Genomic DNA, 19,402 nt, shown 5'->3' with positions numbered 1-19,402 from the left:
CAGATGTTGAACGTTTAATAGACCTTTTATACACAAATTATTTAAATTTAATATATTACCAAAGCATTAAGAAAAGTGGAGCACAGAACTGTAATGTGCACAGCACTCAAGTGATTACAGTTGGTGTTGTAAGAAACAGTTATAGCAAAAATTACTTATGTAGTTCCTGTAAGTTACTGATGCATGTATAAGTTTAATACTTTACCATCATGTATTTAGCTAAGTTTTTACAGCAGCCAAATTCAGAAACATTGGAAGAGCTTTAAATAAGGTGAAAATCCCATTTATAGTTGCAAAAACCTTCAGTTTTGAAAAATAGAGTTGGTGAATAATTCAGCCTTTGTTCTACTACATGAACTGGTGTGCCTGTAGCCTTTAAAAAGTAGTAACTTAAGCAAACCTAAACCACTTCCCAAGCAATAAAAGGGCTTTATAGATTTACAGCTTTTTGAAGAACCTCTACAGAACTAAAAATGCCATCTGTTATGCTGAATAGACTGTATAGTAACAATAGTGGGTTTAATTCTTTGTTTAAATTTTGTAATGAGTCCTTGCAACTTTTTTTAATAGATTATATACTACTTTTGTCAAAACGTTATTAGTGAGGTGTCTTGAAGGAAGAAATGTGAATGTTTTCATATTCAGAAATAAATTCTAGTTTAATTACAATTTCTCAGTATCTGAATTACTTACATAGAACCATATATGTTTGTTGAAAACAAAATCAGCTACATCTGTGAAATATGAGTGAGTAGCTACTATTTTGAGTAAGTGGATGATTCTCTTCTCATTTTTTGTGTTACCCATTGCTAAGGGAGGATCGCCTCATAGGTTCTGTAGAAGGCGGGTATGTTCCAAAACATTGTGTGACTCTTTTTGTAGACCTTTTTTCTTGTATTGAGGATTTCTAAACAATTATTTGAAATATTTTGATTTTATTTTTTGTGAGGTTTTGCAGATTTCTTTGTAATCTTGTTTATGCAGGATTTTTTTTATATTTGTTCTGTTATTTTTAAGAGCATTTATCAGATCAGCATATTTTTGTTTAGCATTTTGCATGTTGATACATTTCAGTTAGAATTTTTATTTCTCTTTAAATACAAATCCATGGCTTTTTGCTTTTAATGTTTTAGTTTGAAAAAAAATGCTTTAAAAAGAACCTTTTCTCTGTTTACCTTTGTTTTTGCTAGCTTTTCAGACGTTTTATGGCTTATCCGTTATTTCCTTAGGAAGCTTTTAAAAAACAATTTAAAATGTAAATTAAGAGCACTTAATGTATTTATAGAGCTTGAATTATTTGCACATTGTTTTGATAAGGCCTGTATATTATTTAGTGGGGAAAAAAAATACTGTAAAATCGGATGGAAGCATGTTGAGTCTGTTATTGATGATGATGTAGCAAAGCATGCGGACTATAAATTGATAAATACATTCATGTGTCTTTCTGAAAATTTCATATTGGATGTGTTTTTGCTATGGTTACCTCTTATGGTTACCTTAAGGTTCAGTTATTTAACTAGAATGAATAAAACTTAAGTTATTTTGTCTGTTTTTAATATTGTACACATAAATAGTGCACTCTAGTTACTTGTCTGGATTAGTTAGGGTAGCACTTATTTGGGAAAACAAAAATAAATTCAATATATATAATATATTTCCACATGTATTAGACACATAGTAAGTTCTTTTGAATCTCAGTTCGGTTTATTTGGATATATGGTAATGCTAAGACATATTAAAACCAGTTCATTTAACTGGATATCTCCACAGCTTTTTTTTAATCAAATGTGTTTTTATTGTGTTACTTAAATAACCCTAATTGCAGACCAGAACAGATTTTGTTGGAAGGGTAATATTACTCGATTTCTTCTGCAAAAATACACCAGCTGTGGAAAACACATACCTGTTATGTTGTACATTAATATATTTTTAGCAGTTCACAGGATGCTTGTTGATATCACATGTAGCTATAGCACAGTTATCTTTGTGTATATTTTTATCTATAAAAGTATATGCTATATTTCTATCAGTGGGGAAAATTTGAGCTTACTTTACTCATAAAAAATTAGCCTATGTTTTTGTAGAAATGGCCAAATACTGCTCTTGATGGTACTTAGCAGCTCTGTTGACCTCAGCTTGGAGAAGCACTGTTTTATTCCTCCACGTTTGCATTCTGCAAGTGCTTGAGAGATCTTTACTGCTGCCTTTTCAAAATGGAGATCTGTTGATCTTCATCTCTGAAGAGCACTGCTAGATAACTGTTGTGTTAGAGTGCAGTTCTCTGTGTGATTCTTTTGGCTGAAATGCTGACTTAAGCAACTTTTCTTTCCAGCGACTTCTTGTTACTCTCCAGCCCATCCCCTCGGTTCAGTTGAAGAAAAACTGTAAGATTGTTTGGCCACCTTGTGAGATGGCACAATAAATGTGCTAAGAATAAAAATAATTCAGCCAGGAAATTAACAGTATTTAAATGTGGACCAGTTCCCTACTCTGGTTCAGCCCCAAAAGCTCTATGAACATACCTGAGCATTATGAGCGTTATTTGAGGGAGTGGTACAACGATGGGAATGAGTGAATGGCTGGAAGGGAATCTGAGAACTGCTTCAGCTGGCACTAACACCAAATGATATGTGCGTGTAGCCTTGTTCCATGTGCTTTTTCATTATTTTGTGTGTCTTTGTATGAAATGTAGTTAAAAAAGAATACTAGCAATACATGTATGCGTACACACAAACATTTTTAAACATTGTATTAAACAAATATTTATGACGATTTTATTGTAACCTTATCAAACTTTCCCCAAACGCCAACTATAAAATCTCTATGTAGTTGCTACAATTCAGGGTCTATGCAGTCAATGACTGTGAAATGGCATAGTGAATTGGTATTGGTAAAATGATTGACCATCTTCTGTTGTAGCTTGGAAACTAAGATCATTGTGTTTTCTCACACATGGGAATACTCTGTGCTTGCATCGCCTTGATGTAAAGATAGTCCTTTGCAAACTACAGTAATAGAGGAAATTTGCAATATGGGGACACTGCATCTGGTTCTTATGGAATCTCTCTTTTCCATGCAATAAGTATAGCGTCATAATTTTGGAGCATTACAGATTACCACATGTAATTGAGGCTGGAACTTTTATTTGAGTAACATAGTAACAAAAACCCTAACATCTCTAAATGAGCCTAAAAAAAAAAAAAGGTGGGGGGGGGGGGAAAGCCATCATAGGAAGCGATGGAATTCCACCTGCATAAGTCAGACATTATTAATGGAATAAGAGCATGTCAGAATGGTTCAGTGAGTCAGTTATCCAGATTTGTCTGTGGCTGAAATTAACTGATAGGACATAGGTCTAATTTTAGCATGTATCGTAATATAGACTTGCAAGTATTGATATATTGATTGAGATAAAACCATGTCATTACTTTTAAAGTTTTATTCCTGGTTTGTAGTGTAGGGAATCAGGCAAACTGGAAGTCTGAATGTGTTAAAATCACTTGTAGTACACAGCCTTATGAAAATGAACAAAAAAACAAAGTAATTTCTGAACCTATATAGATTAAAAAGCATTGGATTTGCTTGTGCTTTAGAGCATGGAGTATCGTTCACTTTGTTCACTACGTGCTGCTTTAGCACAATGTGGGTATATATGAATGTATAAAATATGAATGTGGTGTAAGCTTAATGGAATTTCATATAGGTGGCATATGCAGTAGACTTTTTTTATTGATTTCTATAGTTCTGGGAAAGCTAATTATTTTTGATGTCATTAATGTGGGATAACTATTCAAGGGACAGAGCGGAAGTGTATTTACATATTTAAATATAAGTTATGCAGAATGAGTGTCATAGAATTGTAGAGGGACAAGTACTGTCAGTATACTTGTGAATCACTGAACAGTTGATACTACAGAGCCACAGTGAAAGAGGGTTCTAACAAAGTGTTACGTTTTTCTATTTTCCGGATTTTTCGGCATGAAAGTTGTACAGAAAAGGAGTTCAGACTGTGTTGTAGTCAGAGCTTTCTGCTGTTCTGATAACCTGCGAAGCACTTTGATCTGTTAGAACCTTCTGGGGGAATCTTTTCTGTAGCCTTCTCTAGAGATCCATTGGTGCTCCTGAAGACAGATTAGTCAAGCAGGTTTGCAGAGTCCTATGGTGGAATCTTCCTGCTTTTTAATTACATAATAAGGCATGAATGCAGGTTTTGGTGTTTTGTGGGGGTTTTTTTGTTTGTTAGTTTGGGGTTTTTTGGGGTTTTTTTGTTTTTTGTTTTTTTCTTCTGGTTGTTTATACTATGGTTGCTGATTTCAAAGTTTGCCTCTCAGTTTTGAATGTCTAAGCCAAACGAAAACCCAGAAAACTTGAAGTTCATAGGACCTTTTAAAGGTTGTAAGAATTCTAATAACAAGGGTGGTGATAATTCTGAAGTGTTAATTTTTAAATCTACATTGGACTTTAGTTTTAAGAGGACTTTTCATGCCATGTATTGCTGGAAGAACAGTGATCCTCATTTAATTTGCAGCATGTGCACTGTTTAGGTAGAAGCTCAGTTGAACTGTACTGTTGCAAGTGCTTCAAGAATGTGAGAAGGGAATCTATACTGCATTTTCATAAAATGATTTATTTTTTCCATTTAAGCAGTCGTCATGACTAACCAATCATGATTGCATGATTTTTCTTTTTTTTTCTTCTTTTGCCTTTATGCATTTAGAATTGCTGAACATAGATCTATTGCCTTTCCCCCATAAGTATACTATCACATGTATATTAGACATTCCACAGAATGTCTCTGTAGAAAATAAAATCTTCCAGTTCTAGGCTTACCTCCTTTGAATATGACTTTTATTTTGTCACGTGTCATGAAAAATTAGTGTTACCACTTTGCCTCTTGTATGAGGCATTTTGAGTAGTTGCTGAAACTTAATAATTCTTAATTTTTATTATGAATTGGTAAAAAGTAATTTATGCAAATAAATTGGAAGCAAATTAGTTTAAGAACTTACAGTTGTATTTCAAAGACTTGTGTTTTATTCTAGAAGATGGATATTTACTTGTTACGTTTAGAGCTTACGACGCTAGCAGAGCAGTCCGTTAATATTTTTTAGGTATGCTTTCCTGTAATAAGACACTCGTCATTCTTGCAAGGCTACAGTTTGTTTTACCCTGTGCTTCAGGATCAAACTGCAGTCAATTGTAACAATAAGACCTAAAAATGGAGAAAAATGTTCCTTCATTTTGTGTCAGCTAATGGAAGTAGAATTATGTTCTTTAGCTGCCATCCTGAAAATGGACTAATAGAGGCTTTGTTAACACAAATGTGTGAAGTTTTGACTATTTATTAATAATGTGCTGATATACAACTGTATGGGGGAAAAGTATTCTTACATTGTATAATACCTCTGCTTTTATTATACTATGGGTATATGAAGATATATGGTTACGTAGTGCTTAGTAAGCCTGAAGGACGTTTGGCCTAATGTAACTGCTTTGCTTGTATTTCAGGGAAATTATCAGTTCACTGCATGTTTATTGGCAATCAGCAGTGGTTTTTAAGCAGTCATTTGATGTTTGTTTTTAATCATAACAGGAATTTCCATTTTTTACCTTGACGACCTTTCCACCAGGCTTTCTCGTCCACGTTGGTGGTGTTGTCAGTGCACGGTCTGTGAAGCTTCTGGATCGCATTCACAATCCTGGTATGTTAACACAAGAACAACTTCCTTGATCAAGTCCAGTCGTAATGATCATGTACTTATAATCTTATAACTTTATAACATATCAGTATTTGAATAGATACAAATCTATTCTAACAATTTATATTAAAAGCAATATTTTTCAATCATTTAAACTTGAAAAATAATAGTCATTCAGAGGGTATGTTTTTACTGAGACACTTTTCAGCAAGTTAATGAAATAATAAAGTACTTTGAATCCAGTAACTTTGCACTAAAAACTGTCTTTGAATTATTGAGGGTTTAATTATTTTTTACTACTTTTTAATATTAAAAACTTGATCCAAGTTTTCCATTCAAAGAAAAATAAGATTAAATACTTGATCTTAACTATGACTGTTTTCGCATTTTCAGCTCCTTGAAATCCTTGAGGACTAATGACTACAATTTAGCTCAATACATGCTTTTAACCTCTTTTGATAAAACCTTTACAGCTTTGTTTCTGTTCTTAAAAACATATACTGAACAGTACTTTAAGATTTTTATTTAATATTTACCTGGGAACCCCAGTACTGGAACATGTGTATTTTGCATGTCCTAGTTCTGACATCAGAATTAAGTGACTTTTGACTCTGAAGGCTTTGTTGTTATATTCACTGAGACAAGCCGAGGAATACTCTGTAAAAAGTTGGAGTTAACAGTGCACTTAAAAATGCAGACAGAGGAGAGTAAAAAATAGCACTTGTAGTGGTTTTGCATGCACTAGTCAGGAGTAATAAAACAAAGTTTGTGCAAATGCATCTTTAAAAGCAATTTAAAAAAAAAATATTTTTTCTTTTTTCTTCTTCCTGTGGCCCAAGGCAAGTAATTCTGCAAGCAGGTAGATTGTGGCTGATCTCAAGATTCAATAAACTGACAACATGAAATACAACCTGAGACTTAATTTGAATTAAACCCCCCTACTTTAAGGTTTTTTTTAGAGCATATGAGTACACAATATTGTTCTTTTTTTTCCTATTTTTAAGATTTATTTACACAGTGGAGAGAAGATTAAGAGGAATGTCAAAGTATAATTTATATGTGTGTCCTCCCTTTCTTTGCCACAAAGTTGTCTTAGGCTTCTGTATTTTCAACAGATTTCTGATACAGGTCACTTATCACTGTATGATAAATTTATTTAAGACAAAATGGAAAAAAAAACAATTTTGCTTTGAAGTTTTGAAAACTAATTTCTTACATTATGCACTCCTTTGTTTTTACCAACTGACTGAAAGCAGGATTAGAAATAAGAGAAGACAGAGATGCATATTTGCACAACTAAGTGACTCGTTGCAGTGTTTTTGTGGGACTTGTTCATTGCTCCTGACAAGTGAATGTAAGGTGCATGATACTTTGAACTCAGTATATTGCAAAACAATGAAAACAAAAGGGGGAATGAAGGCACATGGCTATGGGAGGGAAGGTGAAGACGTAGGAAAAAAATTTCTGCTATAGTGATGATCATACTAAGCATTTGAGTCAAGTAAGTTTGTAAAATATTAAAGGAAACAAACAGGCAAATGAATGAACAGGAAAATGTAGAATAGGAAAGAACATTTGAAGGGGTGGATTGAGAACTTATTGATAAGCCCATAATTGCTATATACTGTACACTTTGGTCTCACCTAGTGCTAGATTGCTATAGCATGCTCCTTTTTTCCCTTTCTATTTCAGCCTCTTATTAACTCTGCTGTCTGTGTCTTTCCAGTTCCTGTGGAGTGGTGTTGTCAATTGTGTTCTTGTTGGTAGTTTTTTTTCACTATTCTGCTCCTATAACTGATCTACTAATTTGCTGTTTTGAACTCAGCCTTTGTCGGAATTATGGGTAACACAAGATCTTACAAACTGCTAGACTGGAATAGTTTCAATTCAGGTATTTTACTAGTCATTCAGTACTACATATGCTGACAGAAATTATGGCAGCTCAGTGAAGTTCTTAGAAACGCTGTAGGATATTTAGGTTAATACTTCAAATTTAAATCTGTTTAATCATCAAATGCCTAAATGTCTTGTTTTAATGTTGTTAAAGGCTTTCTTTAAAATTGCAAAACATTGTTTTAGTATAAAATAGTATTGCTAAGAATAATTTAGTATCAATCTGGAAAGCTGAATGTTCAGATGATTATTTTGTAGTAGCTTTCAGCTCACTGTCCATGAAGCAAGTAATTTAGGGGAAGAGAATGAATTGTTATTTATACAATTGGGATCATGTCAGGTGTGAATTCATTTTTTTTTTAAATAATTTTTTTTTTGGTTGGTTTGATTTGGGGGGGCTGTTAGTTTTGTTTTGCATGAGCTTGCACTTTCTTCAATGATGGCTGTACTTCTGTTAATTTCAGGAAATTGATTAATGTGTTTGTTCTAAATAATAGATATAAATTGTCCGAGAGAATGGAAAATAGATGAAGAGGACTATCTGTTTAAAGAGAGGGGTAGTATGTAGACCAGGATTTGTTGGTTCATAAATCTTGTATCGTAAAATGTAATCAACTCGCAAGAATTAAAGCGTAATTATTTGAACTTTTTCATCACTTTAACACCTAACTTGAAAAAAGCCCCAATATTCTATTTTTTATGCAGTTTTAGGGATCAAAGCGTGTAACTTTATACAGCTGCAGAGAGAGTGGATGAGTTGATGATGCAGTCTGCATAAAAGCTATGTAGAGTACTGGCCCATTAGGGGGAGAAATTAAGACTTTCCCTCCCACCACATTTACCTCTGGAAACGTAGCATGCTTTGGAAGAAAGGCAGGCATAACTTCTCTGCATCCAAGCCAGCAGACATTGCCAAACTTTGATGTTTTCAAAGCTGGCACAGTAAAAAGGTATAAAGCTGACCTCTGGGGGTTTGTTTCCCCTGGAAGCAAACTTTCCTTCTTGGTACTTCACTGTTGCAGTGCAGCTCCGTGTCATGCTCTAAACTTCAGTTTAAATTATCTATATACATTTTTTTCATTTTACAAATAGTTCAATAATAGGTGGTGCCTAAAACTATTGGCTCATTTTTGTATCCTTGTTCCTTGCTACAGTAAGTGTCTGTAATATTATAATTATGAGGTTTTCTGGTTATGTTGGTTTTATTCACTTGTTCTAAAGTGATAATATTTTAAAATGAATTTCTCTTTCCATTAATTTCCATTATGGAAAATAATATTATGAAGTTCACAGATCTATTACTGGTATAGCATAGTCTGATCCAAGGTGTTAAAAATGTGTCAAAATGTTTCATTTTGCATGCTACCTTGAAAAGCTTGAATTGACTTTTGCTTCTTTGAGATAGTGTTTAGTAGGATGTTACCATGGAAGAACTTTTATTAGAATAATGGAGTAAATGAGTTATGTACAGACACTAAACATTTGTTGAGCTAGGCTAGAAAGTGATCCAGAAATGTAAGCCTAGGAAGCTAAGGGGCAGTAATGAATTCATTTCTTGACAGAATATCCAAAATAGTAGCCTAAATTTTTTAGAGATAACAGGAAAAAGAAGGTGCATATATATGTATATGCATTTCATACCCAGAGGTGGTTGTTAGCCCAAAATTTTGGAGAGGTCTAAACCAAACAGTAATTTTAGAGTTAATACATTGTTGAGAACTGTCTGTATTTCTGTTGCCTTGACATGTGTCAGCAGCTTTGTAGTAAGTCTTAATTAATCCTGCTGGTTAGGGACTGAGCAGGTTATGATCATATTCCTGGAAGTATGTTTCTTTTGCAGTGCTAGGTGTGATGCTGAACGAAGAAGAGAGGAGGAAGAGAACAGATCAGTCATTACATATGATGTGTGATGGATAGTAGAGTTGCAGATCGAATACAAGTTAACTTTGTCTGCGACTGGAATAACGAATATGCCGTGCAAATCTGTTACCATTGAGATACCAAAGAAGATTTCTATTCATCTCCCCCTTCTAGAGCTTTATTACCAACTCTGTCATTGCTGGCTAAATACATAGTGTGAAGGAAAGCAGGGATTTATGCAGCTTAAAGGAAAACAATATTACATCTTTACATTACATTCACATTAGCAAGAATGTAATCACAGCCATAAGTAGGCTAAAATTATTTGCCTTTTTGAAAATGTTCAGGCTTCATTTAAGCTTGCTAGTGACCTGGGTAGCACAGAAGGATATTTCTTTTTTTTTTTTTTTTTTGCCAAAGGCAGGGAGGCTTGTTTAATTGTGTAAGATACAACAGGACCATCTGATGGTGGTGAAAAGTCAGAGATTTGAAGATGCTTGAAAATTAAACGTGGAAGTAAAGACTGACTTTATTTGACGAATGGAAAATAAACTACTTAAACATCTGGGAATTGCATATAGTTCAATGACAAAGTTGTTTAAATGTTTGTAAAATTACAAAAAGGTGATGATCAAGATGAATCTGCAAACTAAAAGTAGAGACGAGCACAAATTCATAGAAAAGGGGACACATAATACAGTGGAAGAAGTATTCTGGTGCTGTCTCTGAAAAAGGATGTTAAAGATTAGTGCTACTATAAATGTAAAAACGTGAAAGGAATCCTGGATCCAGAAGACTGGATCTTTGTTAAAGTTTCTGCGTGCGGTTAAATACAGAGAAGAAAGGTTCCTTAGGAAGTGCAAGAACTTGTTGAATAGGGGCTGCTTTTGCATAGAGCTGTTTCATAGCACTAATATAGACAGCGTTCTCACATAATTACATTTTTTAACTCCTCATTCAGGGAGCTGCTTCAGCAGTGATTCTTCAGCTCCAGTAGTCAGAAACATGGAAGGAGAAGAGATTGTTAATAAAATCCCTAAGGATCTCCCGAGCTCCTTGTGTGATATCCAGACTTGCTGTTGCAGTGTGAAATTCTCCACAACTCTAGTTTTGTACCTGAGGAAATGCAAGAGGAAAGCTTGAATATGTTTTGGTTCTGTAACTGAATGCTTTTCTTTCACAGAAATACAAACATACAGTGAATGTGTAAATTACTTTTCGTACTGCTCTCTGGGGTGTAAATGTGGCATACTTGTAAGAACACAGTAGAAAATGTCAGAATGTTTTTGTTAGTGTCTGATGTGGCTGTCATTCTAGAACTAGTAGAAAAACATTTTAAGCTTGACCTCTCACCTTTTCTTGGAGCATTTCCAGGTTGACTTCTTGTACATTAGTGTATGTTGATAGGATAATGGGAGGTTAAAGCAGTTGTCGGAGGCTTTTCTGAACAGAGTGAGGGGTGTGATGTTTTTCAGTAACATTTTGCTCTACTTTTCTGCAGCCTTTCCAGAGAAGTGAATATTCCTAAATGGTTTTTATGGTTAATGTGAATGGTGTTTGAATATTCTTTTTTGAAGCAGATGCACACTTATATTAATGAAATAATTTTCTTTGGGACTGTGCATTTTTTTTTTTTTTTGGAGAGTTCTGAGTAGATATTTGTGTAACTGAACAAAGAGTAGTCACTGTTAGTGAGTATAGAATAGTATTCCTATGTTCTGTTTGAGATCCATAGATTAATAAGCTTGGCATTTAAAATATGTTTTAGAGTTCTTTGCTTAGTAGTAAGTAATGCTATTTAATCTGTTCATATTGATTTAAAAGTCTTCCTGAAATTTGGCTAATGGTGTGAAAGCCATCGTAGACTTTTCGCTACACACATGCTCCAATAAAGCTGTTGCTTATTGCACCACTACAGTTTGTTTTTGAATTGGTAGTACATAAGAGAGAGAACCTTGGTCTTGCGGAAAATTTTTATTCTTGCACGTAACTCCTCCTGATTTCAACATATGGGGCTTGATTAAAACTATGATCTTGATATAAATTTCTTCATGGATTACAATGAGTTTTTTCAGGCTTCTGATGTGTCACTCTGTCGTGGCAAAGATAGATAGTTGTAGAACTTCTTGCCTGGCTCAAAATATGTAATTGTTAGAAGAAAACTAGAATGATTCTAGTTGAAAGAACACCTTCCTAACTATTACATAATTACAGGTAAACATGTCCTTGTAAAATGTCTACAGACAGTATTATAGGAAAATGGCAGATAACACAAGTTCTAACTGACCATAACAGGATTATGGAAATGATTCTGGTTAAATGTTAATGGCTAAGATCATTATCTGAGCTGAATTAGGCACAAAGGATTTTCCTTCTAAGTGCTAAGAGTGAAGTTCCTCAATACGCCATGTTTCTTATAAAGAAATACCATAGTGTCTACGTTTAGCCCACACCCAGGCCTAAACAATAAACAGTTTTTCTCCCACCCAGTGTCCCTTCCCCAACCATGGAAGGGAATTGGGAAAAGGAGGGAGACTCATGGGTTTGAAGTTGAACAGATTTAATAAAATAAAGAAACCAATATCAATAACAACACAAACCCCACAAAACTATACTTATCTACAGAGCACTGGGAAGTTGCTCCAGGAATAGCAATTGTTGGGAAGGAAGAAGAGAGAGAGGAGAGCAAAAAGAGCCTCACCTCTTCCCAGCAAGCCCTCCCTTTTATAGTGAACTTGATGTTAATAATACAGAACACACCTGTGGGCCAGCCTGGGTCAGCTGCCCTGGATTTAACTGCTAAGGGCCTTAATCACCATGGCTGGCCACAAACTGAAACAAAATCCCCATGAAACCAGGACACGTAGGTAGTGGTTTTTTTTTCTGGTTCAGTTTGCACTTTGGATTTTGTTAGACAGTGCAATTTGTCTTTGACCTGCACTAATATTTTCAGTGGTTTTTGTAAGTTTTGAGGTTTTGGTCTCTTTTAATGCAGTCTCATTGAGGTCCTGAACTGTAGGAAAGGCTCCTTAGATCCAGAAGTTTAGAGAGGCTTCTCTGACTAGTTTGTCTTAAAACAAACTGAACAGTTGTGAGCATATAGAAATAATGAATGCAGAGGTTCTGTGAATGTAACAAGTAAAAGCTTGAGGAGTGTAAACAATGAATAGGAAATACAGAGGCAGTATCATTTTGTGCCAAAGAATACCATCCCATTTCTGCAGTTGTGCAGTGAGGTAGATAGTCTGCATGGCAGTCAGCAAGAAAGCGGCAATCTTGTCTGTGAACATGTATCTCTGTTTGTTGAGAGATTAATTTTTTTGTGTGTTTAAAATTCTGTATGTTTCTTTCAAAGATTGTGTTAGATAAATTAATATTATTGTTGCTTATTTTAAGATTCCAGCTATTTTGGCTTGTTAAAAGCTTTAAATCATACTTGTAGTTCATTTTGTGATAGTAGTTATAAAATAGATAAAATGTAGTTTAAGAAGACCCTGTCTTGTTACAGCTTAGTGTATCCAGCTTTGGGTAGTAGCCCCTTTGTTGCTGTCATTTGAAGATGTCCTTTGAAGATTGCTCATCTTTTAAAACAGGTTGTATTTATGGTACCAAGATGAGAAAGCAACAGAGAGATACAAGATAGAATAAGTAGCTTATTACCTAGCAGCTCTTAGAAGTGGCAGACCTTGTGCTTGTTACTGTAATAGGATCAATTAAAATAGATTCCTAGATCTTCTTTAGTGTTGCACTCATGATTAGAGGAACCATATGCACAGCTGTGAGGACTTCACCATTATAGAATGAATGACTGATCAAAATAATAACTAAAAGCTGGAGTGACAAAGGCCTGGCACACTGATTTTCTGGAGACAAAAGTAATTTCCAGTATCTAACATTTTGTTATGTCTGGGCAGTACTTTTGAACTTTTATAGTTCTAAGAAAGTATGGTGAAGTTTCAACCTTTATTTTTAAGTGTTATCTTAATAGTTTAATTTTAGGTTTAATTTTTAATATGAACATATATAAATACTCTGAATATATAAATACTCTCTTTTTTTCTTCAAATGCTGTATCTTTTGGTTTTATTTTAGTTTTTGAAAATTTTAAGTTGTATCATATAGTGGTTTCCTTTAGCTATAAATTAAATTAATACTGCAGTTTTGGTATTATTGCAGGATTTTTTTTTAAAGATTTTTTTTGTAGCTGTGCTGTTCCTATCAGACCTTCATCTATAACTAAGAGCAAAAATCATAGGATGTATTACTGTTATGGCTGTGTAGTTAATGCTTGGTGGTATTTGCAGCAGATATTTTGAACCAATTTATGGCAAATTATTGCCTCAAAGATTACTTTTAGTATTTAGAAAAGGCTAAATTATGCTGTAGTGTATCCACATGATTCACGCATATTTATTCCTAAGATCAATTATATATATAACTTGCAATGTGTGACTGATAGACGAAGTGTAGAACAGTGGAGGTTTGCTTTTTTTCAGTATGAAAATCCAAGTATTCTCTTTTTTTGATCTGGGACATTCTGTTTAGATTTACAAGTTGAATTAGTTTAGGTCACAGATGTTATGTCACAGTGGCTGTATAAAATACTTGTGTTTAGTGATGTCAGTCACAAGGCTTACAAAATGCTAATCTTTAGGTATCTGAACATGTGAACTGTTCAAAGGAATATTTACTTGAGATGAGGAACAAATGCAGGGAGACATCTCAAGGCTTGCGGTTGGGGATGTTGAGAATATAAAGTTGCTCAGGAATGTATGGCTGAGAAAGTTAGCTGATTGAAGTTAAGGTAGGATTCCAAAAGCCAAACTTTGAATTAGGATTTTTACAGTTCCCTTTTAAGGGTGAGATAGGTAAAAACATCTCCTGATCCATTTAAAAATTCCTTAATGGAAGTATAATTCCATATGTTTCTGTCTATATTACGAACACATTTACCTGTATCAGAGATGCAGAAGCTATGAAGATTCTGTTAATTCTGTTTCATACATAAAGTAACTTCTTTTTTTCTTCTTTTGTAAGGAAAAAACCCAAAAAGTATTCTCTAGCCTCCTAGCAGTGATGTAGGTTTTTTCATGGAATTTGGAATATAAGACAAGAGCTCAGGAGTTTTGATGGGAATGTTACTAAGAGAAACACTTTGCTGCTTCTCCCTCTTGGGGTATATCTTGGTATTAAAGCTAACACTCCTCAATAGTGAGCTGCCACTAAAAGGAATGATGCTGCTTTTCTACACGATTTCTGCCATGTGCTCTTGCAGTTTTCTAGTGGTCATGTAGTGATTTGGCCAGACTGACCCAATAGAAAACTAGCCCTGCAAATGAATGGGTTTGTATTCAATCAGCCAGCTGAAATACCTCGTCCTGTACGTGCACGAAAGCTGAATTCAGTTTTAATCCTAAATGTTCTTAAAATTGTTTCTTCAGTAACTGAAGAATTTCTTCCACATCTGAACTTAAACCTCCTTTTTTGCTGAATCAGCAGTGTGGGCTTGAGAAGTGAGATATGTGCTCTCTGAACTCATCTGGCAGAAAAGCACTGATTCAATACTATTCGCCAGGCTGAATGTTTTGTCTGTAGTTTAAGCTTTGTAGGAGTAAGTGTACATGTTCTTCTTGGCGGTGTGGTTGCGCTGTTTTCTGCTGGTTTAGTGTATCTTAGTTTTTATTTGATAAATCCCAATAATCTACTTCCTTCAGTTTCTGTATCATAAGCAAAGTTTTCATTTTCACATCTTTCAGTCTTAAAGATGAATATAGGGAGTAATTTAGAAAAGGATGGAGTAGCTTTGAAAATCTTTTGAAAGTTTTAGGTTAGACTGTTGTAGGTTTAGTTATTTCCTACCCAAGTTTTGTGTTTAAACTTTACAGACAAGAGGATTTGACTTTTTGTCCACTGATTTAATTGTTAAATATTTTAGAAGGATGTTAGGAAATTGCAGTATTTATGGGATAACCAGAGATTAAACCTCGAGGTCCAGGGAAGGGTACTTGTAAACCTACAAAGGTGTCTCTTAAAAAAACCCCAAACAAACCTACAACTAAACACCACACTTTTTTCTGTATAAGCTGATTAATATGTTTTAATGAAGAAGATACAAGAGTAAGGGGATAAGGAAGGCGTGGATAATGGCTCTGCTTAGTGAAAAACTCAAAGACTGAATTTGAAAGAATATTATTGGTGTCTCCATTGCCATTTTTGAGACAACAGAACAATGACTCATTCATAGATAGTGAAAACTGTCATGGTGTGATTGTCCTCCTCATTTCAGAATGTTACATGATAAATGTGAATATTTACTGAATTATACAAAATTAAAATAGGTTGAAAGGAATCGTATGGTTCCTACTTCAGAGTAATTGTCTCAGGATGTCTAGAGATTCAGCATTAATACTGTATCATACTCTTGAGTATGATCTGTGTAATCAAGAGACCATTCTTAATTTTTCTTCAGTTTTTAAAAATCTCTATGGACTTAGCATAATACAGATTCTGACTAAATCTTGAAAGGCCCTGTACAAGTGAACCTCTAGCAAATAACTTGGGAAAGGTGTTGCTTCTTGTGAATCAGAAAGTATTGATAGCATCTGGGGTTGTCTCCAGGTGAAAGATTTGGACAGGATGCTGTCCTATCGACAATACAGCCTCACAGAAGTCAACCTCATATTTTGAAAGAAAGAGAAAGGTGATGGTGGTGGATGGAACTGACTCAAAAAGCATTTAGGGCACAAAATGAATACAGTGCTGTTTGTATCTTCTAAAGCTGTTTAATAAAATAAGTTTGGAAAGTTTCAGTTGGAGGAGGTTTGGGTTGGCACTATTTTTATAGAATACTGTACTGTTGACAACATTGTTCCTCAAGTCTTCAGCACTAGAAACAGTATGCTTTGCTTCCATGTTGTTATAAACATGATGCCAATTTTGAAACATTAATGAAAGTAGGTTTATTATTCAGTCTTTGGTTTCCGATAAAGGGCGCATAATAGCAGTGTAATTTTTGCAAACTTTTTTGCTTAAAGTTGTAGATAAACCTTGCTATAAACTACTCAGTAGATTTGCTAGAAAAGCTTGTGATTGAGTGCTATGTATGCTTGCCTTTTTGCTTCCACCTAGAATCCAGGGCCATTACTTTCTGTAACCATTTCAGTGAGCTGCCATAGTTTTCAGTCTGTACTGTCACCTGATCCAAGCATGCGCCAAAATACCCACCGTTTCTGGCTACTGTCTGCTGAATCTGCTTTGCAAACCCTTAGTTCTTAAGCTTTTGCCTTAGCAAAAAACAACAACAGACACTCTTATGGAGTGTACTGGACACATGCCATCCTGCTTCCCTAACTCTTCTAATTGTTTATGTAAATCCTTAGCTTTACTAAACTTGTAAATGCTACAATGGCATCCCCATGTGAAATTGTGTGGCTCATGTGTCAAAAAAGGCTGCTTGTGAAAATATTTGTCAGAAGAATACGAATGCTACACATTGCACTGCATTCAGTGTTTTGTATCAATTTATTATTGCAATGTCATGGTGTTTGGTTTAATTGTAGACAATCATTTTGTGTTTTAATATGCAAAGGTAAGTTTATGTTAACTGTGAATGTACAGTATTTATATATATAACATACTGATTAATATTTTTGTCCTCTTTCTGGAAGAAAAAAAACACTAAATTAAATGTCGTAAGCAGAGGACCCAGTCTTCTTTACAAACACTTGTTTATGCATGATTGGTATAGAAATTTTTGAACTTGTGCAATGAGAATTTGTTGGATTTTTTGAAAGATATTGGGCCTGATCCTGTTAACACTGTAGTCAATGGCTGGAAAATTGTTCTTATCTCTAATAAGAATGAAAATGATCCATTATATTACTGTAGTTAGTAGTTTTGTTAATTCTGATGTTGAACACATTGTCAGAGTAAAGGGTTAAATGTTGCTTTAGCAGGACATAGTGTTGAGCAACCTCACAACAATATGTGCTGCCCATTATGATAAAGCATTCTTGTAGGTAAGTTAGGTGAGAAAATTGTGTTAACTCTCTTAGGAACTTGTTCCTAAACATTAATTTAAACTATAAATTTTTGTGGAGGAAAGTTAAATGTTTGCATAGAGTTTGGGACCCGTCACTACTATTTCTACCTTTTCTGTTTCCCTTAAGCATATCTGTTCCCTTCCAATGTTTTATTCTATTTTTTACTGTGCCTACATGCCTTTTCAGTGTCATATTCTTCTTTGTAATCTTATTCTTTATTCCACAGCACTTTCCCTGTTCATCCCCAGTTGCTTCACCTGTTGCTCACTTTCAACTCCTTCATCATGACTTCACATTTTCTTGCACTTTTTGTTGTAGAAAGGTCATGGTGAGAAGTAAGAGGAGTTTTTGCCAAATGGTACCTAAAGGTGTGAAGAGAGAAGTGATGATGTAGTAAAATTGGCTTTTTCATCTTTGTTTATGTCTAGAAAAGGTTTACCTCTCCTTTGCAGGTGTTTTTCTGTGAAGTACAAAAATTTGTGTGGCTGTTCAGTCAATCTTTATAGCCAGCTGCCTGTGGTCAAGTCTAATAGAGCAAGAATTGTTCTGCATAGTCAGTGAACCCCTTTTCCTACTACTTACACTTTTCTGTTATAGAGAGAAACACACATTGATGAGCAATCTTCTTGTCCGTGATTGGATGGAGAAGGAGGAATTGCTCCCAAGATCCATGTCCATTCCACCATGTAGACTTAGCGATAACATTTACAGAATGTGCTTGTGGTCTCACATCTCCCATACAACTCTCCATTTTGTCAAATACTGTAGCCCTTGCCTTCAAATGGATTTCCGAAGTTGCTCCGTTCACCTACCGCTACTGCCGTTAACTGGTGGCATCAGTGACAGCCTCTGTTCAGACAGAGATGAACATGCAAAAGAGAAGACATTTTGCCTCCCACTTTCCTTTGTGTGCCACAAATAGTTTTCATAGCTGAGCTTGGGAACTCCAACCCTGTGATGTGATGGGTTATTTCTGTGTGATTCTCAGCTTTTGAAAGCTGACAAGTGTGAGACCTTCATAGCAGGTACTCCAACCATTTCAGTCAGGATTATTGTGTATCATCTCAAGCATTTGATTTTCCCAGTCAGTGAAAGTGTTTAAAAGTGTTTTCAGGTTGAGAAACAACGTAGTGCAGTGCCTTGAGATTCTAGTAGTAATGCATTGAAACCTGCTGAAGGTGAACTCGGATATAATGGGACGTGATTGATACAGTTCATGAAAATCCTTAGTCTGTTTTATGTCTTAATGTGTATATTTTTGTCTGGATTGCAGAGAACCTTCCTAAGAGCTATCACTGTAGGTTTTTTCTGTTCAGTGTTCATTTCTTAAAGGTTAGATAAACTGCAGTCTGCACACCCAAGGCTGCTGTTAGTCAGTACAATGCTATGAGTTACACAAGAATGAACATCTAAAGTTAGGTGTAGTTGAATATACATACCTCTGTGCTCTTTTTTTAAATTAGAAAATGATCATTAGTTTATTTTAGAAAGCTGAAAGCCTAGCTCTAAATGAAATGTTGAGGTAAATTCATGAATAAATACATCTTGCCTTACAATATTTTTGTTTCAGTAGATTTCAAAATATGTGTATATCTGCATCTTTCATTTTCGTTTGTCACGTTGTCAGAGAACCTAGTGTATGATATAGTGTTATCATACACTATATTTATAAATATTCGTGATAGTACAAAATTTGTTCCCAATGAATCTCAGATTTTGATGTTGATATTTTAAATTACGATTCAGCAAGGAGATCTCAATGGCTAGAAGTTTGTATCTGTGCAAAGTTCAGTTGATTTCAGGGAAATTGTATAAGAATCTGTCTACTCAGAATCCTTTGTAGTATCCCAGTGCCTATTGTTTGTTATTGTTTTTCCCCTTATTTTATGTATCAACAATTAACATCAT

The 19,402-nt window shown here is 34.7% G+C and overlaps 1 protein-coding gene across 10 annotated transcripts in view; it reads left to right on the top strand.

Moving 5' to 3' along the window:
* C2CD5 (C2 calcium dependent domain containing 5) overlaps nucleotides 1-19,402 on the top strand; it is a 71,291-nt gene that overhangs the window by 20,856 nt on the left and 31,033 nt on the right. For all 10 annotated transcript variants that reach the window (XM_068400654.1, XM_068400652.1, XM_068400651.1 and 7 more), the window contains one exon: nucleotides 5,594-5,702. In XM_068400654.1, coding sequence (XP_068256755.1) covers nucleotides 5,594-5,702 — 109 coding nt within the window. The remainder of the gene's footprint in view (nucleotides 1-5,593; nucleotides 5,703-19,402) is intronic.

This window comes from Nyctibius grandis, chromosome 5 (assembly GCF_013368605.1).
Source record: "Nyctibius grandis isolate bNycGra1 chromosome 5, bNycGra1.pri, whole genome shotgun sequence".
Lineage (NCBI taxonomy): Eukaryota > Metazoa > Chordata > Aves > Nyctibiiformes > Nyctibiidae > Nyctibius > Nyctibius grandis.
The sequence above is the reverse complement of the archived record's forward strand: the minus strand, read 5'-3'. Positions and strand labels throughout refer to the sequence as shown.